The sequence below is a fragment of the Pezoporus wallicus genome, unplaced genomic scaffold (assembly GCF_028554395.1).
Source record: "Pezoporus wallicus isolate ANWC-B61680 ecotype Strahan unplaced genomic scaffold, APGP_CSIRO_Pwel_v1 contig_787, whole genome shotgun sequence".
Lineage (NCBI taxonomy): Eukaryota > Metazoa > Chordata > Aves > Psittaciformes > Psittacidae > Pezoporus > Pezoporus wallicus.
Genome location: NW_026641881.1, coordinates 128,539 through 151,291, shown reverse-complemented (window position 1 = coordinate 151,291; position 22,753 = coordinate 128,539). Strand labels below are relative to the sequence as shown.

The following is a 22,753-nucleotide window of genomic DNA, read 5'->3' as shown; positions in this document are numbered from 1 at the left end:
TGCTCGTTTTGCACCTGGGCTACCCCAGTTCCCTGAGAGAAGCAGAAATACCAAGTGGCTGCACAGCAAATTAGATTATGAAAGTTATTCAGCTAAAATTAGCTGAGCCAAATAACCCGTTATTCCCTGAGCAGTTCCCTATTGTTGAGCCTCTACACCATGACATGTATTTATCCTGTTTTCTATGGTTGTAGTCAATTCTTTTCAGTATATTTGAAACCTTAGAGATTTTGGTTTTATTTGAAACCAGCTATTTCATCTACAGTAATGACTTCAAGCTTTTGTCATGGGCCTCCTTTTGACAGCTTTTGTTAGGTCAGGTCCAATTCTATGCCAGGCACTGCCTCCCTTGCCTTTGTACAGCTGCTACCAAGAGCAGCACTAAGCCATCAAGCTTACACCAGCTGGCATCACAAGGACAGCTTCAGCCGTGCTTTGATTTAAACAAATAAAAAGCAGATCAAAAAGTTGTGGAGCACTCCACGGAACATCTCTTAAGAGTGCTAACACTGCAAATTCACTAAATCTTGAATATTGCTTAGAAAATTCTGCCTGCTACATCTTCATTTAATGAAAATACTTTGTGCACATACTTCATCTGCATGCAAACCCACAGAGCCCATCAAATGGATCAGAATACATTGCAACCACTAGCTTAAGTTAAAATTTATTTCAGATAAATATATAGTTATGTTCACATGGAAAAATAAAGATAAAAAGGTTTTTAGGCATCCATTTATTTTGGGTTCCTTTCATCACATACATCCACTGCCTGGTGTCCAGCGACCTCAGGCTCTTTCAAGTGCAACTGTAATCACAGGCTTTCAGATCTTGTTAATTCATCCAAATTACCCAAAATTAGAGGACACAGTTTTAGGTCTTGACCAGTGTATTGTGGTGGGACTGTGGCACAGCAAAGACTATGCATGCTGCTCTGCTTGGTCTGACATTATCTAACATTTAAACCAGTCCTTACTTTATGTGTTCATGCAACTGCCTGAAACTTACGTTGGCAATGAATACTGAGATAGTAAGACAGAAATATCGCTAAAAATTAAAACGTTTCTGCTACATAACAGTCTATAAATATTAAATCCATTGCATTACCAGTTTCCAAATGCTGGCCTTGAGGGATAAGCCAGCTAGTGGATGGTTACGAGTTTCATCGTATTAGGCCAGAGTCCAAAACCCTCAAGCCAGCTGGTAATTAACAGACATCTAGGTCCTCCACATGAAAGAAGTCTATTGTTTTAAACAGTGACACAAATTTTCCCTTTCCTTTTCATTGCTGGTCTCTGCCTGTGTTTTAAGATTCCCTTAGGACCATAACAGTATGATTTTAGAAGCTCAACTTCTCAAACTGACGTTTGACTTTAAATTGCCAGGAATGCAAACATGCTTACACCACAGGTAGAATAAAATCATTCTACAGGCTTTTTGGAAACCCTAAATCTTCCCTTTCTTTGATTTAATGTCTGGGAAAAATTAACATCCAAATAACCTGATTGAAATCTACCACATCTACAATAGCAATAGAATCGCAGAACAGAGTAACAAAAGATACTGAGGGCGTGTAAATAGTCTGTGGTCCAATTAGTAAGCAAGGTACCTATAGGGAATATTAATCTGTCTTCATAAATAACAATGTGTTACATCACGTCTAAGATAAACCAAAGGATACCTCACTGAACACATATGTAAAGAAGCAATGATGTATGATGCGTATAAAATTGCCTTTTCTCTGACCTGTTATCTTTTCATGCATTTTGATCACATGCATGAAAACAAGAGACTACATATAGACCGTATTTAAACTAATCAATGTCATAAAAGAGAGTATTAAGTTAAAGTTGTATTTTGAAAGAATAAGGTGTGGGCGCTTAATCTATAAGGGAGCAAGTTAACTCACCAAGAAGGGTAAGAGGAAGGATGTGACAGAGAAGTACTCAACTGATGATTTAATGATTTAAGAAGTCACAATAAAACAAAGAGCAAATCTCATCACAAAAGGACAATAAGCCAAATGAGAATTATGAAACATTTTCTGAATGCCCTTGGCTTTCCAAAGTCTATGGTTTAGACTGCTTTATTGTTTTCTGGAGTGCAACTGGTGTCTCTGCACCTCACCCGAGCCTATGTGGCCATATGAAGAAACACCCAAATCCCCACCACATTCAAGACGATAAAAATATCACTGGAGAATAGAAGTGGACAAGACAGCTCCTTTTGGACCAGCTTCATCTCCTCCCACTCAAAGGAGCCATTTGTGGTCTGCCCACCTATGAAGTTGTTCACTTGAAGTCTCTCAATACAACCAGACACAAGCATAATTCAGCAACTCCATCAAGAGCACCATTCACAGGATAGTCAGCCCTTTCAGTGTCACCCTAACGAAGGTGCTAGCAAACCCATAATCATGTGGAATGGGCTGGCCTCACCTTTGGTGCAGTTAGTCACTCCAGGTCTAGACTGCAGAGCCCCAGGAAGTTCAAACCATTGCTGAAGGAATGCTGTGGGCAGGTTACTGCAATACCAGATCAACATCACTTGTGAGCTTCTGCCACCTAACAAGTCTGGAAGAACTGAGCTCACTGGCAGAATTTGCTCTGTGTTGCAGAAAGCCTATTTCACTGTAGTAGATGAACGCAAAACCAAGGAAACTCAGGTATGCTTCAAAACTGTCTCCTCATAGTCCTTAATTTTAAGACCCATTTCCCACTTATTTTGCTTCAAATAACAAGCAAAATATATTACTGATTTTTCTTTTTTCTGAGACATGTAGTCATGTGCTTCCAGCTTCTTCCACCATTCCCAGTTGCTTATAAAAGCTTCTGAGTGCAACTTTACAGGGAATAACACAGACTACACCAGTGTTAACCTCTCCACTACATGTCCTCTACATTCACTTGCTAAAATAAACTGTATTTCCAGTCACACTGACATAAAGTACATTTATAGATGCATGAATGAAAAGGTCTGATTTCAAGCAGTCATAAATTTCGTTTCAGCAGATTCCTTGCGCTGGCCTCCCAAGGACAGAGTCAGCACTCCCACGCTCTGTTCTCTGGAGCCTGTATCTCCATGACCACCATGGAGCATAGTGGTGCGTGTTCTCTGACAAGACCCCACTGTGGGAGGTAGAATATGCTCCAGCAGCTTGCTCAGAGCTGCAGGATAACGCCATGCACTCGTGGTAAAGAAGTGACATAAAGCAATGACAAACCACCTTGAAAAACCTGGTTAATTTTTGCCACCCTAAACAATATAGACTTTATACAGCCACAGAGCAAACACTTGTATAGCAATGGTGCTCAAAAAAATAAGGGTAATGTAAACCTTTTCACATTTTGAGTCAAAAAGGCACTCATAATTTGGCACTTCAGAGGGTACAGCTGCAAGCAGCAAAGGCAAACAGGTGGGCCAGCAGTGAAGTTATGTAACAGATTTACCTTCTAAATATTCTTAACTGGAATCAAAGACCCAAACACCCTTCAGTAACTGGCCTTTATTCTCCCATGCTCCCCACCTGTGTGCCACTGAGCTCAAGTAGTGGCTACAACTGCTATCATGGAGTGGCTAGGGTTAGAAGCAACCTTTAACATCATGTAGTTCCAATCCCCCTGCCACAGGCAGGGACACCTTCCACTAGAGCATGTTTCTCAAAGCCCTGTCCAACGTGGTCTAGAACACTTCCAGGGACGGGGCAGCCACAGCTTCTCTGGGCAACCTCACCACCCTCAAGGAAAAATTTCTTCCTAATATCTAATCTAGGTCCCTCAGCGTGGCACCCAATGGCTTTCATCCTTTTCTCTGCTTAGTCCCCAGACGAGCTGAGAGGCGTTGGCCAGAGGAGGTACTGGAGCAAGGCCCCGAGTGGTGCACGAGTATCCCAGGACCGACCCAGCTTGGGCCTTGACCGGAGGCTGGCCCTACCACAGGCTCACCCCATGTCAGCCCAGGGCAAGTGCTGGCCCAGCTTTTCCAGCCTGACTGGCAGAGCAGCTCGTGTCAGCAGACCGCCGCAACGGTGCTGGAGGACAGCGAGATCAACACAGGGCTCTCCTGCCTGAGCTGGCCTCAGTGCTGGGTGATACCGCAAAGAGTGTGACAGCCCTCCAGACAGCCGCCCCAGAAGATGGAAGACAAAAGTAAGCCTTAAAACAGATATGTTTTGAATAGTCAATGGACAGATCATGTGAGAAACCTGTCTAGGAATCGGCAGTCTTTTCCCTGTCAACCAAATGAAATTTCTGTGCCAGAATGAATGGATATGTTTTGGGGTTTGTTTTTTTTTCAGTTATAGAAGAGATTAAGTAGCTAACTTACAAGTAAGATGCATTTTATGTTCTCTGTGTTGTTAAAGGTGATAGAAATTTGGTGTCTTCAGTTTGGTTGCAGAATGCTGCTTTACCTCTCCCTAGTGGTATTACACTGCAGATATCTCACTTTATCAGTTGAGAAGTGGATTCGTTTGGGTTTTTTTTACCTTATTTTTTTCCTAAATAAATCTTATTTAGTTGCACTACTGCTGTTCTGGCAGCATTAATTTAAAAAAGAGATAAATGTGAGAGCTAAGAGGCAGTGGGGATTATGTAGGCTCGGCCGAGTGTGCTGAAAAGTATGGGTCATCCCATGACAGCTTCATGCTGGAGGGATAAGAAGTTACCTAAGTAAAAAAGAATTTCCTCCCAGAGCTTGTTTCATCTAAGTGTCAGCTAAGTCCTGACAAGACGTGGGATAGCTATTTGAAAGTGGAATGGCTGTTTCACCACACAGTCCTCCCACTGATGCCTGCTGTAGTATCTACTGGTACAAATTTTAGAAAACTAAGTAGCTACAACCATTTTAATTTCTTACCTGATCTCTTGTTCATTCTGCACCTCTCGCAGCACTGAGTGACTTCCTTGAAGTGGAGAACCTTACCAGTTCTGGGGAGGAGAGACTTGAATGTAGGATAATTTGAATTTGTGGAGGGGAAGGGGAAAGTAGTATATATTTAGCACCACTTCTGGTGTGAAAATGATAACCAGAAAATAATAGTTTTGTCTTCTATAGTGTAAAAGATGTCGGTTAGCAGCACTACAGGTCTTGTAGAGGAAACACGCACCCAAGTATTTTTTCCAGTAGCTGGCATGAGTAGCCATGCCGTTGGCTGGGGTTTTTTTCTTGCTCTAGCTGTTCCTTATCACACCTGTGCTCCAGGCCCTTCACCAGCTCTGTTGCCCTTCTCTCGACTGGCTCTAGCACCTCAATGTCTCTCATGTAGTGAGGGGCCCAGAACTGAAAACAGGCCTTGCTTTGCCCCACCCCACCTTCACTTGCCTTGCTTTGCTGTGCTCTGCCTTGCTTTGCTGTGCTCTGCCTTGCTTTGCTGTGCTCTGCCTTGCTTTGCTGTGCTCTGCCTTGCTTTGCTGTGCTCTGCCTTGCTTTGCTGTGCTCTGCCTTGCTTTGCTGTGCTCTGCCTTGCTTTGCTGTGCTCTGCCTTGCTTTGCTGTGCTCTGCCTTGCTTTGCTGTGCTCTGCCTTGCTTTGCTGTGCTCTGCCTTGCCTTGCCTTGCCCTGCCCCGGCCTTCCTTGCCCCACCTTCAAAGGTACAGCCACTTGGAAGAGAAGAGCTTCTGAACCAGTAGCTTAAAAAAACACTTCTTTAAACTAAATGTTCTTTACAAATATTTCTAGTGGAGGAAGGAGGCACGATATTAGGGTTGCATGAATTACTGCAACTGATATCACTTGGTCAACAAAATTTATCAAACTGCTTTTATATGAAAACATTTTGAACCTTTTTTCCCTAGAAACCATAACAAAAATATCGATGGGGCAGGATAGCTTGTGTAGCTAAGGGAGTTACAGCTGTTAACAAAATCCAGATGTCTTTTATTTAATAATACGTTCAGCTCATGTGTTACTTCTATGAGTTTCAGTGGTGATTAATTTATAGTGGTACTAATTTGCTGGTGTTTGGAGAAAGGCTTCCAGAGCACCTTTTGTAGATGTCCTTGAAAATTACTTGAAAAATCATCGTGGGCCATTAGAAGCTGTTCTAGTTTGTCACTTGGCTTCTGTTTCACTTTCATTACTAGGTTTAGGAATAGACTTCTGAAAGTTTAAGCCTACAGAAGAAGATAGTTGTCCTGCCTGTTTTTTCAGAAGTGCCTCCCAATTAAATGAGCGTGAGCCTTTCAGAAGTCCACTAGGAGCTACTGATGGTTTTAGACGTCTCAGGAGCTATACAGACTTGTAAATGGGAATTTGCATTTCAGGTGATTTGAAGACCTTTTGGACACAGTTGGGAGGTAGAAGAGTGGATGCCATATTTGAGCAGGTGCAAAATGTGCTGCTTTTGCTAAAGGAAAAGATCAAGAATGGAACTGCCACAAACCAAGGTTTGAAATCCTTGTGACGGTTAAGCTGGACTGCTGGGGAGCTGTGGCCTGCTCTGTCTAGGGCTGTGTGTTATCTGTGAGAATTCAGATATATCTGAATTTAAATTACTCGATACATGGCATTTTTAAGAACTTTAAAAAATATATACCTTCTTTCTTTGAAAAAATACTAATAATTTCAGGTGCATTTTGCAGTTTTCTCATTTTTGCCTGTATACTTTTTCAAACAACATGTGGCTCTTAGGCATCTAAAACTGAAATGTTTATTATTGAGAAACACTTATGATAATGTTTATTCTTGGTATGGCTTGTACCAAGTGAAGATTAATTCTTGAGAAATAATGAAATGTCTGGACTGCCTTGTGTTTTGTCTATCAGAAGGTTTAGACTTTCAAGTTGATCTTGGTGAATGGAATGGGTTTGAGGTGGGATCATGGGTTATTTCCTGTCAGAGACACCATTGTAACTTGAAACATTAGTAGAAAAATGTGAGAGCGATGCATTAAAGATTGTTTGTGATTTCCAGGGAAATAAATTTCCTTTATCTATGTCAAAATCAGAAGTCTGATAAGCTTGGAGCATTACACAAGTTTCTTTTTACTGGCTTATTTAAGTGAAAAAAAACTTTTTTTTTTTATGAAGTTGCCCATGTACATGTATTATATGGATCTTATTACACTTTTTTTTTGTGCAAGAAAATGTGCGATAGTGTAATATGCTTTTAAACAGGTAGAGCCACACACTCTGCATTGTAGTGCTTGCTCTAAATTGGGAGCGCATTTTTTTTCTGTATTTGAGCTGCCACATTGTGATTTTTGTGACAAAATATTACAGCAGTGCATAGATAAAAGTTGAACTGAAATCCCCAGATGACACAATGAATTTATAACATAGTGAAATCTCATTTTTTCTATGCTTTCTTCTGTAAAAATGTCAAACTAAAATATTAACATGGATTTTGCTGCCATTTGTCTGCTACCTTGTAATATTTATTGCATGGGGTAAGAGGTTGAGACAGAGCTGGTCTCTTTGTGTTCTTACTATCTGAAGGCCATTTCCATCAATTTAGGAGTAAGTCTGCCAAGATCTAGCTCTTCTTATCCAGAAGATGACTAGTCTGATGACGAATTAAAGAGAAAAACTTGCACTAAATTGTGCTTATAGCCATTACTGCTACTGTTTTGTGTGTGCTTGGAAACATTCCAGCAGGTTTCCAAAAGCCAGAAGATACTCAGTGCTGATTCACAACTACTAATACGAGCTGTAATTTTGTAGTAATTAAAGACTGTGGTGCAAAAGGTTTCTAATAGTATCAGTCTTGCAATGCTCTATTTTATTATTGTGAGGAAACAAGTGTCTCTAAAGGACTTGCACCTTGTTTTCCCTATTATCATTGTCCCTGTTATCATTACGTAAATTGCATTTAATATCTGTTTTGTTTTGGGGTTTGCACAGAATGCTGGCAAGCTTGGGCACTGGTGAATGAAGCTAATGTAGGTGATCTCTTAACCTTGACAAATGGTATGTGCATCTCAATTACATTTATTTGGTGTGTGGATTTAATTTGTCTTGTTTTACTCACTAGGAGCTTATATCCCTTTGTTGAAATCAGTAAAATAATTCTGAGAAGCCTGCTAACATTACAAGGGGAAAAAAATGTAATTATTAGTTTCCTCAGGTACTGGACCTGGGTTTGTACTTTTGTGGTTTGTGTGTATGTGTATATGGCTGGTACCAAGTGAAGAGAGTTTGAGTTAGTAAGCCTGATAACTCTGCTTGTAGACAGCTGGGATTCATCTTGTGCATGGCTCCACTAGGTGTAATACCCTAGCAGCCTTTCACCTCAAATAATGAAAAGAAATATGTATATGTGTTTCGTATGCATGTTGTCTCCGTGAACTTTGAAAGCAAAATGAGCAAATCACGTGGTCATCTGTGAAAGGGGGTATATTTTCATGATATATTTCTGCCTTGGGTTTATCAGTGCACACCTAAGTTTTACCCTTTGGGGGAAAAGAAAGGAGAAAGAGAGGGAGAGGAGGAGCAGGACAGAAGGTATAAGAGTATGTCTCGTGTCAGCTAGTCACTCACTTGCGAATGGATATGTAAACACATTACTTTTGTATAAATTATAAAAAGCAGTAGGGCTTTTTTGTAGGGCACTTGCTAGCATGCTCTTTGTTAGCTGTAGTTCATAGCAATGTATTGGTTTTAATGTATTTTGGCAACTATCTCTTCAGTGTCTAAAGTAAGTTTTATTATAACTAGAAATGTGGATTGATGAAGGTTTTGCTTGCATTCAAATTTTTGCAGTAAGTGATGTGTTTGACAGAGATGGCATACAGGAAACCAAACCCAAACTGCAGCCTCTTCTTACAGATGACAACACTGCAAAGTCTGTAGAAGGTTCTCAAAGGTCAGTGTATTTATTCATTTATTCCAGTTCCTTATTTACCATATTCTTTAGTGCATTTGAGAAATTTTAATCTCTTTCTTTTATTTCTAAATTCATCGTTTTCAACTCAGTTTTGAATACTGCCAGTTTTCAAAGTGAAAGTATTTTTAATTTGGCCTACATGAAAAACCCGAGGTTTTGAGTAGTTTTGTTTTCTAAGCTGCTGCTTTTTTTTTTCTTTCTTTCTTTCTTTCTTTCTTTTCTTTCTTTCTTTCTTTTTTATTCCAAATAGCAGAAACAAGGAGGTGGAAAAAACAGGTTCAGGGAGTAAAGAAGCATCTAGTAAAATTCAAGATTTACCTTCACACCTGCAGTATCAGAACCACAAGTGCTCTAGTGCATGTCTTGCCAACAGAGCAGCAGGCTTCTACAAGGGGGAAAATCCTCTTAAGATACCGATCCTGTTTCGCTTCCAAAGACGCCATGCAAAAGCAGACTGCCTTTCCAAATCACTGGATGTGAATTACAAAGCTCCATGCGGTCGGAGTCTAAGAAGCTTTCAAGATGTACAAAATTATTTGTTTGAAACTGAGTGCAATTTCTTATTTGTTGATTATTTCTCCTTCAACACATATGTACTGTTGGGCAGGAACACTGTAAATCCAGAACCCCTTGTGTTTGATTCTGATATTAGCCATGGAGCCGAGTCTGTGCCTGTTTCCTTCTGCAACGATATTGACTGTGCAAGGTTACCTTATTTCAAATATCGGAGGGCATCGTGGCCACGTGGATATTACCTCAACAACTTATCCAACATGTTTGTTGATTCATGTGGCTGCACAGATGGCTGCATTGATAGGTAGGTAGAAAAATTCCAGTCAAGTGGTGCATGATGGCTCAATGGTAGGGTAGTGGTGTAAGTGTGGAGGCATACAGTACCAAACAGTGCTGAATAACATAGGATCAACACTGCTGGAGTATCTGGTAGTTGTCTTGTGCCATGTTCTGTGTTGACTGACACCACTGTGTCTTTGTCTTCTGCAGAACTTGGGTGCTCCTACCCATGCAGCCTCTGTTGTAGGGGAGGAGGTGATCAGCAGGTGGATTACTGTGTTCCTTTCCCTTTCTTCCTAAATTAACAGTGCTGCTCCTTCTGATAGAGCTGGGAGGCAGATTTCTCAACTTTGGGAAAGGAGTGGGAGAGGGACAGTCTTGTGCCAGCAGAGGAAAGCTCATTTTCCTAGCAGGCAGGGAAAGATCCTGCATGACAACTTCTGCTTCAGCTCCTGCTGGGATGTTATCCTATAGATGAATGGGACAGCTGGAGAGACCAGATCATTTGGAACTTAGGAGGTTACTGAGGACAGAGTAGGAAACATCCCCATTCACACCCTCTGCATCTCATCCTTCCCCTTGTCTAAACAGAAACTAGGGGTCGCAGAACACATAATGTTCTGTTGCTCATTGCTGTCTTTTTCTAAAGCTCAGTAACTCTGGGCTGCATAATACTCAGTAGGAACTTCCCACAGTTAGCAAATGTGAGTTTGTTGATAATTTTGTCTGCTTTCTTGAAGGGTGTTTGTGTGATCTATGCCTGTAGGTGTTATTTGGTGTTGAATCCATTTTGTATTATTGATAGCTAGGGCAGTTGCATGTGCTGGTGTGCAGTATAATTGCCCATAAGCCAAATAAAGCTTGAAATCACAGTCGAGTATAATGAAGATTCGGTAATTAAAATTACTTAGTTTCAGCTGAGCAGTGAGGAACAGGAAACACATAGCATGATGATTCTTTGCACTTCATTTTCCCAAGAGCTGAGATGCTTTTGATATGCAGTTTTGGGGTCCAGGATTTGATCCATCGGGTCTTTGGAGTTGTCATGACATGAGGTGGTGAAGCCCAGCATTGTTGCCTGCGTTCTCCAGTCCACAGTGTGAAATTCTTCACTTCCTTGGGGCAAGGGTGAGAGGGAAAACAGGTATATATAAAGGGGTGTGTACAGTCAAGTACTTTTTAAATTGTCTAGATGTATGTTTGATTTACGCTGCTCCAAATACATTCTGGGATGTTTTACTGATTTTTCTTTTTTTTTTTTTTTTTTTTTTTTTTTTAGGTCAAAATGTGCATGCCTACAGCTAACTGCAAGAGGCTGTAGTAAAACTTCTTTATCTCCAAGTGGTAAAACATCCTATGGATACAGTTACAAAAGACTAGAGCGACCTGTTCCTAGTGGGTAAGAAAGACCAACTATTAACTGTTATTTCATTTGCTCTTACTGTCCTCCTGTAGTGTGTTACAGTACTAAAATATCTGCAGTGTCTAGATTACTGAAACCTTCCATTTTTGTCACAATTTACTGACAGATCAGGATGACAGAAAAATAATTAATGTGACTTGAGTAATGGAAGCAATAAAACTCTTTTGTACTGCAGGAACTACAATTTTCACAGCTTAGCTCAAGGTCCAAGAAAAGGATGAAGTATTACCTGGTCCAGGAGCTCAGGCCATATCTGGCACATATGCTGGTTCATTCAGGCATGGCAAGGGGAGGAGGGAGACAGGAAGGAAACTTTCCACAAGGGAAGGAGGTCTATCACAAGAGCATTACGGCATGTGTCAGCCAAAGAAGTAGGAAGCAGTAGCCACCCTTGTTTTTTGCCCTGTGTCTTGTCTACCCATTTGCTCAGTGGGACCAGAGTCCTAAAGAAATATGAGCCAGCTGCTGTTGCCAGACTTGGTTATATGTGACTCTTCCAAGAGTCTCTAAAGCCATCCCTGTGCTGCAAGTATTTGCCCTTTCTCTTATTCAGGTCCCATGGATTATTAATATATGGCCTAGGGAAGGTGCCAGGAACTCAGATGTTTAGGAGAGGAATTGTGCAAAGTAGCTTGCTGCAATAGCTAAGGGCTGAACCCATAAGCTTAAGGAGCTCTTTCAGTCCTTTGTTGCTGTGATGTTAGTTTATGGTTGGTGTGCAGAATTAAAGCTGCCAGTAAGCCTAGAAACAAATGGAAAAAAAAACTCAACCAAACAAAACACAATTGTGAATTTTTTTACAAATGTTTCATTAAATTCTAAAACCTATGACAGGTACAGTCACCAGACAGGTGACAGGTTGGCTCTGCTATAATCTGTTCCACCATAGAAAAAAGGTGCTTCACAGGGTTTTCTGCTTCTGTGTGATTAAATCCTATAAAATAAAAAGGTAGCATTTACTTTTCTTGTCTACTTATACCAAAATCTGGCTGACAGACTATTAAAATTGATGAATCAGCCATCAAGAAATTTACAGGCTTCAGAGCACTGCTCCACAATCAGTTTTAGTCAACTGCTTTGTTAATGCTTAGGAGGGAAATTAATAGTAATGACTTTGTTTTGGTAATGCATTCTTTGACACTGTTTTGTTTTGCTTCCTCTTGACAGAATTTATGAGTGTAGTGTGTTGTGCAGGTGTGACAAGATGATGTGTCAGAACAGAGTTGTACAGCATGGCATTCAAGTCAGGTTGCAAGTGTTCAACACGGAGAAGAAAGGCTGGGGCGTCCGCTGCCTAGATGATATCGACAAGGGGACTTTTGTCTGTACTTACTCAGGTAACAGACGGTGGCCCATAGAATATGTAGAGTGTAATACTCCCTATCCTGTGGCCTGTGCCCTGGAATTTTTTTGAGAACAGGGAAGTACAGGGTTGGAAGAGAAGTGACTCAACAGTCTTAACTTGTAAGATGGTTAGATGGATGAAGAACCTTGAAGAACTCTGCAGTGTGTTGATGCAAGGCAATCAAAAACATTCCGGAGCAAGGGCTATCTCAGACTGTTGATTTTTGCCTCACAGGTCTGTGCATATTGTGTGCCAGGGCTAGTTTTTCTTCAGTATAAATTCATTCATATTTTGCTTTCCCAAATAATGTTTGTGGTTGCTGGTTGTTCTTATGTAAGTTTGAGCCGCAATAGCAAGCGTGACCCATCTTAGCAACCAAACAATTTAAAATGTATCTATCTTCCCCCCGTCCTTTCTCCCCAGGCAGATTAATGAGCAGAGCTGAAGTTCAAGTACTGGGAGATGCTGGTCAAGAGCTGAAAGAAAAGAATGCTGTGAATAACAGAGGCCATGGCTTTTTTTCCAAAAAAAGAAAACTTGACACTGATTGTTCAAACTCTGTGATTGAACTAGTGCAGACTGGCAAAAATGACATTCCTGAGAAGCAAGGATCTTTGTCTCAGATTGTGGATAATGAAAATAAATCAACCGTGTAAGTTTACCAAAGCAAACTTAGGCACAACAAGACTAATATTCTGCTGTTCTAGAAAGTCCTTTGTAAAACTTAAAGTACAGCTGAAAGTCCTCACCTGGGGGTGGTTTGTTGGAATTTTTTTCTCAACTTTTTTGTTAATTCCTGATTATTTCTTTTAATGGGACAGTTTTTCCTCTATATTAATTTCACTTACTGTGTGCACTACTTGGCATTTTTAGAATTCCAATTTCTTTCCTGGGTGTACTTGGTCTGTTCAGGGCATTCATAACTGTGCTGATTTGAAAGAATTAATAGAAAATACTTGAGATAAATGATTTAAAGATACTTGATATCACTGAAGAAGTTGATAACAAATGAGCCACCAATTGTCATGTCCTTTGCTCCCAGTCTCTAAACCTCTTGTTCTTTGTGACGTAATCTTTCCTGCTGGGAGCCTTCACCTTTCCTTTAAGGTGTATGACACCACCTCACTTTTGCAGTGATTTATGCAAAAGTTCTGATCCTGTGTTCATTTTACAGTCAGGGTTTCATAGACTATCAGGGTTCTTAAAATTGAATTATTGCAAAATAACCACGTGCTTTTGTGAATAGCCTTTTCAGAGGGAAGTCAGGAGCTTGTTTTGTTAGACTTTGTTCCTTGCTCTGCCACACTGCTTTGTAAAAACTGTACTGCTCATAAATGACTGCAAATTCTTGCTTATTTCATAGTAGATGATTATTGTAGATAATATTGTAGAACTCAGGACGTGCTAAGCTTGACATGTCATTCACTCAAACAGATTGCCTTTAAAAGGACAAACAATGTTATGTAATATTGTCACAACTTCTTGCAGCTACTGCACCTCTTGAATTTATAAAGGAGTTGAAATCTTAAGAAAGCCTCAGAGAGTAGCATTTGTTGCCATTACCAGTAGCCCAAAGAAGTACCATGTTGGTTTTTTGTGGCAAGAAAACACATCTAAATGTTTTACATTGAAACTTTTCTTAAATAAGAGCTGTTACTTTTTGCTAGACATTGCACCGTTACTAAGATTAGTTTTGAAAGTGGTGTTTTCTGCTGCACTCTGAATGTAATCCAAATTAATGTGATTTTAGATGTTTTAAATGTATATGCCAAACACTGCTTCCCATCCTTCCTCAACCTTCTGCTGATGTGGAGTGAGGTTCTGTGGGAGAGTATTTTCTACATCTGGTATATATTGCCCATCTCCCCCTCTGTCTTCCTCTCTATCCTTGTTCCCACAACATCTTTGCTTTCTTGTTTGAAAGCTGCACTGTCAAAACTATTGCAAGTGGTAGCAGAAAAAAGGCAAAACTCTTGTCTGTAGGTTCTCAGCAGGAGAACTGGGAAAAGATGTAAAAGCAGTCGCTCATCTCTCAAAAAAGTATGAAAAAATGGGGATTTTTTGCAGATGCTATTGATAATCTAATCTGTGTCCTCAGTTCTTAAAGGCAAAATAGTCACAGAACTTGGGCCAAGGCCAGACAGCAGGCTCTGCTGTAGTCTGTTCTTTATGAACTAGAGATTGTTAGAGAAATGTATGTGTAAAAGATACTTATGGCTCTTTTTGTCTTTATAATTTCCTTTTGACCTTTCTGTACAGGGTTCATCCAAGGAATTTAAGCCTTGACACTGCAAGAAGGCCTGGAACTAGAACAGTTATTTTTCATAATCACAGGCAAAAAAAGGTGGTAAGTGGCTTTAATAGATTAATTTTTCACTGTGCTGAGTATGTATGTTAATTTTGAACTTTTCATTTTACACATTTAAATAGTTCTAATGATCTTTCTTCGTGGAACTGTATCACACTGTGAGTTAAACTGGTGTGCTGGAAGCTATAACCCATCCCTTCTCCATTACCAATCTTTCAATATGTTCCCTGAGACCAGCATTAACTACTCTCACAGCCTTCCCTTCCCCACCCTTCATTTACACTCCAGCCTTGAGAGTCTTAAATCATTCTCCCTGTCCTGTTTCATCTGGGTTAGAGTTAATTTTCTTCCTGTGCAGGTGCAATGCTGTGTTTTGGCCTTAGTCTGAGAACAGTGCTGATAACACACCAATGTTTTAGTTTTAAGTAGCAGTTACCCTAATCAAGGACTTTTCAGTCTCATGCTCTGCCAGTGAAGAGGGGCACAAGAAGTTGGGAGGAAGCAGAGGCAGGACACCTGAACTAGCGGAAGGGATATTCATAGAATCATGGAATGGTTTGGGTTGGAAGGGACCTTAAAGATCATCTTGTTCCAACCCCCTTGCCACAGAACATCATGCTCACTATATAAAGTGGGGGAGTTAGCTAGGAGGGACTGCTCAGGGACAGGCTGGGCACTGGTCAGCAGGTGGCGAGTGATTGTATTGTGCATCACTTGTCTGACTTGGGTTTTATTCCTCTGTCTGTCATCTCCCTTTTCATTACTACTACTATTATTATTGTTACTCTTAATAATAATTTTAACTTTTTTCAGTTATTAACTGTTTTACAGTTTTCCAGTTCTCCTCCCCCATCCCACCAGGGGTGGACAGTGGCTGTGTGGTGTTTTGTTGCTGGCTGGTGTTACAACACTCCCCCTCCACTGCCTCCTGTAATTAACTGCAGAGTTATAATATTCTTGCGATGTCTCCCCAACAAATGACACAGAAGGGAGAGAAGGAAAATCTCAGGAGCTGGACACAGTTTTGTGATACAGTGCAGCAGCTGGGAGAGTTTGATGGGTGTGAAGTGTTGCCTGCTAATACTTGCAAAGGAGGGAATCTGGGGAAACTTACTCTGTAGGTATCATTGGTTTCATTGCACTTAAGAAATGCATGTGGGATTTTCACACTAACATTTGGCAGCACTGTCCATTCTCAAGCTCATGTAACTAACTGCCTTTTTGTGGTGGGAGACGAGAAATGCTGTCACATCTGTTCATTTTATTGAAATGGTGTAAAAAGTTTGTTTGGGCTCTGGCTCAGCAACTTACACAAATGTATTTAAATTGTGGTGAGACTGTGGGACCTAAGCACTTACTCGAATATTTTATTGAGCAGCAAGTGCTTTCCAGGTTATTCTGAATGATAATTTGAAATGAAGATAAATGTTGGATTGCAGTAACTTTTGAAACATAGCCATAGCCATTACAGTAGGTTTGAAACTTCAGCCCTGGAGTCCTAAAAGCCACTGTGTTGATCCAGAGTTGCATACAGCAACAATACATCACAACCTATTCATTATCTTTTATTCTGTTTAAAGGAAATTGATACAATGGTGGACAGTGCCACCTCAGATGAAGATAATAGTTCTCAGATTCATCAGTCAAGCAAAACAAAACTAACCAGTGGATCAAAGACAGGAAAAGAAAGTAGGTTTGCAGAGCTATAAATACTGCAGTCTTAGTGCATTTGTGCCCCATCAGGTCATAGATGTAGAAATGTAGAAAGCGATGTTTGGATATGGGCAGGCCTGTTCTCAGACTAGAATGATGTTGTCTGCATAATGCTTAGGCTATCTTAAGAGACCTCAGTGGTACAGGAGGTATTGCTGCTTTGCATGATACATTGCATTAACTGGTACAGGGCAGTCTTTTGCCTGCAAAATTGATCTTGGGTCATGTCAAACAGTCCTGACAGCAACTTCTCAAATCCAGTGCAACTGTGGGAGAGGCAGTCTTGTGAATCTTACTGTTACACCTAGTACAAAAAAAAAAAAATTAAGAGGGTATAATTCAGGGGTGGAGGGACCTCAAGCTGGGAAGACAGTTTGAAACTACTTGCATCTTGTCTCTGTCTTAGTAACAGTTTGTGATTCTCTCAGAAATTACGGTGGAGATAAAATGAAGATAAAAAGTCAGTCTGGAGTGGGATTTAAGAATGAGAGACTAGCTTACTCATGTGAGCAAGTGCTTTAGGCACCACAGCAGGAATCAGTTATTTGTGGGAGGATTGATGAGGGACATGGAAAAGGGTAGCTGTGTTATAGACTTGTAAATAGAAAGGAAGCTGTGTACATTTTGGAGAACAAAGGTTGGGTGGGTAATAGTCCTGGGACAAACCAGGCAAAGGTTTAGGCTGTCACTGAAAAATAACTTGTGTGTCCATTGACAGAATCCGCTCAACAGCAAAAGGAAGCACATCCAGTGGAAACTGGACAGACTGAGTCTGCTGATGTGGACAGTGCAGAATGCAAAAGAAAGAATGTGTCTCTGCAGGGTGCTGATTGTGGCAAGTCAGGTGTGCTGGATGACATGTGTGTTATGAGGCCATTCAAAAACGTACCACTAAAGGCTGACTGCAAAAAGGAAAATCACAGGCAGTCGAAAGACCCATTTTGTGAGGAGGCTGATGGTGACAGGATGCATCTGAAAAATGCTAATGAAGGAAATATTTATGTACTGGATGCCACAAAAGAAGGAAATGTGGGTCGTTTTCTTAATGTAAGTAAAAAGTTGCATGTTCTTTCTTGGTTGTCTTAGCTTAAATAAATAAATCGTGCATCTGCATAAACAGGAAAGCTTTTGCACATAAATGCAAACATATACATGTGGTAGGTGCATGACAAGGCAGAGTGTGTGGTGCTCCTTGCATTCTGAACTGACAACAGCAGGCTAGGTCACACCGGCTGTTAGTGCCTCCCTAAGATGATGCATACTATATACTAGCTGTCATTCTTAGCACCACTAGTTACCCAAGTGAAATATTCCCCAATAGTGAATGACATCTTTCTCCCAAATTTTTGAACAGCCTTTTTGGGGGGTCCAGAGATCAAATGGCACATTTTGTTGAACCACAAGCTTTCTCCCAGCCTTGTTGGTTTTTGTTTCCAGCCATTGTATATTCTAGCTTCTGCTGATTTAGGGTAAGTGTTGTGATATTGTAGGAAATTTCCCTACTGTTCCATCATATGTTCAGAAAGTAGTCTGTCATATTGCGTACATATCTGGTAAATAACTCTCAGTTTTGACTTGCCAAGAAAAAGTAATGAATTGCCAAGTACAGCAACTAAGACAAACAGTTCATAGACACGTTTGCATGTACTCTGCAAGTAACTTGTTTCTCTTCATTGGCATGAATATGTGTGTTACAGCAAAATCTTTGCATATATTTAAGGTGTTCCACCTTGCAGAGATAATATGGTGTTAAGATTAGTAGCACATCTTGCTGAAACCTTTCTTCTGCATCCAGGAATATACACGTGTTTCTATGGGCACCTGAATGACCTTTCACATCTTGTATCTCTTTGCCAATATACACAATTATTTAATCTGTTCCTTGCTCCCTGATACTAGTACTGCTCCCCTGGCTGCCAGCATTAGCATCTGTCATGTACTGAGTACTTGTGGTGCATCCTAAATCTAAGATGAATTCTATCCATAAATTTCTGGAGGACAGCTTGATAAAATAACTTGGTTTTCCTAGGCAAAAATACTTTCATAATATGATGGAAATAATATTTGAAAGAGGCATAGTTTCTGCAAACATTAGTGGCAATGGCACTGAGTAACTGAGATTCTGTGTGGGCTGGAGAAGGGAAGGAAGAAACTACCTTTACTAGTGACAGGTATCTGATACAAAATAAGTTCTTTGGCCTATGATGAGGTATTGCACTGCTTCTAATTCAGGTATTCTCTTTTACAGCACAGCTGCTCCCCAAATCTCTTTGCACAGTGCATTTTTGTAGAGACTCACAACAGAAGTTTCCCATGGGTGGCGTTCTTCACAAACAGGTGAGTTTTTGGAAGTTGAATGCTGTCCATTCAAGGCACTAGGAAAAAAGCAGTGCTTAGGTACTAGGAAATAATAACAACAAATATATGTTTGGATCATGAAACCGTAAAACTACCTTTTTATTGGTGACTTATTATTGAGCATTAAACATTGAAAAAATACAGCTGTTTATCACTAATGAGTTATTATTCAGTTTTGCACTGAAATATAAAGAGGAAAGCTTGATTTTTGATGGGTCCATTTCAGTGATAATTTTCAGTGGTAAAATAAGTTTAATTCAGTATGGTCATACAAAAGCCAGGATTCACTGATTCCAGTGTTGTGTCTCAAGGAATGGTCAGCAGATCTGTGTCCTGTAGGGCAGGATTAGATCTTACAGGGTCTTAAGGCTGAGACATTTTGTGGGCCAAACAAGCTGGTTCCAGCTCTTCTCCTTGCAGCTGCCAAAAGAAGCAGGACTTTGTGTAGCCACATGTGTCCTGGGGAGGTGGCATTATGATGGTGAAAACTTCCTCTGAAAGCAGAAGATGTGCGTCTTCCCTTAGTGGATGACAGGAAGTGAGGTACAGAGAGCTGGTACCATTGAGACATGAGAAGGCAGCAGCTAAACCCAGGAGGGAAAAGATTGTGTGAATTAAGCTAGCTGATGCATGTGACAGCAGGTGTGCTAGGTGAAAACTTACAATACAGGAGAGAATTCATTCCAAACAAACCCCAGGGAGCACTGATCCTCTGTGGAGTCTTGCAGCCGTGGTCCATATGAGCACAGATGCTGTGGACTGCGCTGTGAGGAGGGCTTCCAAGAACTGTGAAGACAATGTTTTGAGATGTACCAGAAAAAGCTTTTTGTTTAGCAAGAGTCTTTCTTGCTCGGGTACTCGGTAAAAAATTGTTTAATGGGGACTGAAGCCAGTGGAGAGAGGTAACAGTGGTCAGCAAAAGACACTTAGGGAAGATTGTTGAAGGAAAGTTCCCCTGGCTGGGCCTCCTGCTTTCTGGCAGTCACCCTTTTGCAGCTTTTCTACATTAAGGATTGAATCTGGATCGTTTAGCTTAATTGCGAACTTGCTCAGTCACCTTTTAATTTGTTTGATGTTTCTGGCCTCCAGAACATCCTAAGGCAATAAGTTCCAGGTTGCAATTATGTGATATTTGAAAAGTCCTCGTTCTTTGTTCTCAGCCTGCTGCCTGTAATTCACTGAATGTTCCTTATATTGGAGAATTACTCTCTTTGTAATACTCCTATTTAATTGTTGTTTTCCTCACTTATGGCTCAGCATCTTAGACTGAGATATTTAATTCAGCATTCATTTGGGGCAATGAGTTGCCTACCTGAGAAATTTCTTCTCTTTCATGTACTGTGTCAGAGTGGCTGATTCATGAGTAGCATGTGCTTAATTCTGAGTCTTAGGCTTCCTGCATATAGATAGTGCAATTGCATTAAAACCTGGCTTGTCAGACCAGAGATGATAGTCTTCCTCATCAGTGTATCTAGAGATCTGTTTGAATCTTAGTAATGCACTGTACGTAGTAAAAATAACAAAACTGTTTGTGTTCTCATTTAGATTTATTCACTTCTGGTTTTTCCTCTTTTTTTTTTCGTTTGGAGGTTTTGTTGTTTTGTTTTTGTTGCTTTTGTTTCCCAGAATTTGCCTCTAAGCTAGAGCAGGCTAAACCAGACTGTTTAGGCTCTGACCTTATTGCACTGCTTGATAAATTTGTTTCTCCTAGGTGTGGCTATTTGCACACTGCATAGCTCTGGTGGGCAAAGCAGCATGCATGTCCCAGAGATTCCTTTTATCTCTTGGCTCTTTCCCAACAAGCTCCTGCCCCTATGATTTTAGGGGTTGCACGTGAGGGGCTGGTGACAAATTGCAAGCATAGCATTGTTCACTTGGTTCAAACAAATTGACTGTTTTGTTTCTTAGGCATGTGAAAGCTGGAACTGAACTCACATGGGATTATGGTTATGAAGCTGGAAGCATGCCAGAGATAGAGATTTCCTGTGAGTGTGGAGTTCAGAAGTGCAGGAAAAAAACCCTATAGGCAAAGCTTTATTACTGCCAACACATGTACTGGAGATCAATATGCTCGAAGGACTACTGCACAGTGAACAATACAATTCAGTCTGTGGAGCTAATTACGTTCAATTAAAATGCCTTTCACCTGATCATTTTTTAAAATTTATATTTAAATGACACTTTTCTAGTTTACAGAATTTGAACTGTTTGTCATAACAACAGGCATCAAAATTTTCCTATGCTCCTAGTCTTGTCATCCCCCCCCCCCCCTTTCCATTCACAAATAGAGTTCTCAGCGCAGTGGAGGAGCTCGGGCTGCTGTGCCACGTTGTCACCAAAATCAGAGACATGCCTGATGTAAAGCAACGGTTGGTTGATGTTTTCTGTGCCCTTCCACAAGGGTGAGTCAGCAAAGCTCAGGTTTCTGACGCCCATTATAAATGGAAGTCTGCCTATTTGGGGGCTAAGAATTATTAGAATATACCTAAGCCTGATGGATGCAGCGGGACAGATAATCTTGAGCAGGGATGAGATTAATCAGAACAGTTTTTCAGAGCTTTGTGCTACATAGTGAGCTGGGCAAGTCCTGCTGCTGCAGGAGGGAAACAACTGGGGTTTTGGGGGCTGCATCCTGTCAGAGTCCAATTGGAGAAAAACCCAGTGTCAGACCCTGTTTTGTTCATGATCCCACGAGTGAAATTAAGGCACAAAAGAGGTCAAGTACTGTAATCGACCAGTTGGTTTACTACAAAAAGAAAATTATTATTAAAAAAAAAAGGAAATTATTGTAATAAAGAGGATAGCGACAGGAAGGATTGAAGAACGGATGGAGATGAAGCAAGGATTTGGGTTGCAGAGGGAGACAGAGAAAGAGTCACCACTGTGGATCCAGTGGTGTCCCGGGGATCTGTCGGCATTGCTGGTGGGAGTCCTTCAGTGTTCGTAGTCGGTATTGGAACAGAGTGTCCCCAAGAGCCGGTAGTAGTCGTTGGAGGTGGGTGTCCTGGTGGAGTCACCCCTTGAAGGTACCCTTGGAGGTGTCCTGGTGGAATTGCCCTCATGGCAATGTCTTATGGAGGGTGTCCCTCAGAACCTGCAATAGTCATCGGTGGAGAGTGTCCTTAGAGAGGTGTCCTTCTGGTGTCATCCTCATGGCAATGGCTCCCTTTTGTGATTAACTTTTCCCCCTTTTATAAGGAGTTGGTGGGAGTACCTCTGTTCTTTATGTCATGTATTACACATTTTCAGCCTGGAGAAGAGAAGGCTGCATGGAGACCTCATAGCAGCCTTTCAGGATCTGAAGACGGCCTATAAGGATGCTGGGGAGGGACTCTTCATTGGGGACTGTAGGAATAGGACAACACACACACCACTGGGAGATTTCTTCTTCCTGTTTCTCACAGGTGCAATGATTCTGCAAGCTCTTTGAACAGCAGTGGCTTCAGGCAAAATCAGAACCACAGTATGTCAAACAGGGCCATGGGAGAGGAGAACTGAGGTTTCATTCTAAGCAGAATGGTTTACAGGTCTGTTGTCTCTGTTGAAGGTCCACTTTTAACAAGCTTAAACTATCCTCATGCATGGCGAGACTGTTGAGAAATTTGAGAGCATTGTGTGTTGCAGCACAAGTCCATGTTTTTTAAACTTGAAGCATCCAAAACAAACGCAAAAACCAGCTTAGGGCCACAGGTATCACATTTTTCCACAGTTACGCAGCAAAGATGCAGCCCAATTAAAAGAGGAGTAACCCAAAGCCACATAGACATAAGTCATCTGTTGCCTCTTGGCCTCAGGGCCAAGCACTTGTTCTTGCTTCTCTTTCAGTTTGCCATATAGCTAGAGGCTTGAAATCTCTACTCCAAGGCTATGTTTTATAGATAGATAGGAACCAGCCTCAAGCTTGCAGGCCCTTGTCCTTATGGGGGACTTCAACTACCCTGATATCTGTTGGAGCAACGGTACGGCCCAGCACAAGCAATCCAGGAGGTTCC

At 41.0% G+C, this 22,753-nt stretch overlaps 1 protein-coding gene across 4 annotated transcripts; it reads left to right on the top strand.

Moving 5' to 3' along the window:
• The first annotated feature begins 4,019 nt into the window (after positions 1–4,019).
• On the top strand, positions 4,020–20,996 carry SETDB2 (SET domain bifurcated histone lysine methyltransferase 2). Of its 4 annotated transcripts, none has more exons than XM_057425653.1 (14): positions 4,020–4,148; positions 4,890–4,949; positions 6,263–6,385; positions 7,841–7,906; positions 8,699–8,801; positions 9,076–9,639; positions 10,894–11,013; positions 12,205–12,374; positions 12,806–13,034; positions 14,642–14,729; positions 16,271–16,379; positions 17,122–17,450; positions 18,652–18,740; positions 20,670–20,996. In XM_057425653.1, the coding sequence occupies exons 1-14, from the start codon at positions 4,136–4,138 to the stop codon at positions 20,785–20,787; spliced, it is 2,181 nt and encodes a 726-aa protein (XP_057281636.1). In that variant the 5' UTR covers positions 4,020–4,135; the 3' UTR covers positions 20,788–20,996. The 4 variants fall into 4 exon arrangements, with proteins under 4 accessions (XP_057281636.1, XP_057281637.1, XP_057281635.1 ...); XM_057425654.1 differs by having other exon boundaries at positions 9,073–9,639; positions 12,232–12,374; XM_057425652.1 differs by having other exon boundaries at positions 9,073–9,639; positions 14,642–14,726.
• The last annotated feature ends 1,757 nt before the right edge of the window (positions 20,997–22,753 follow it).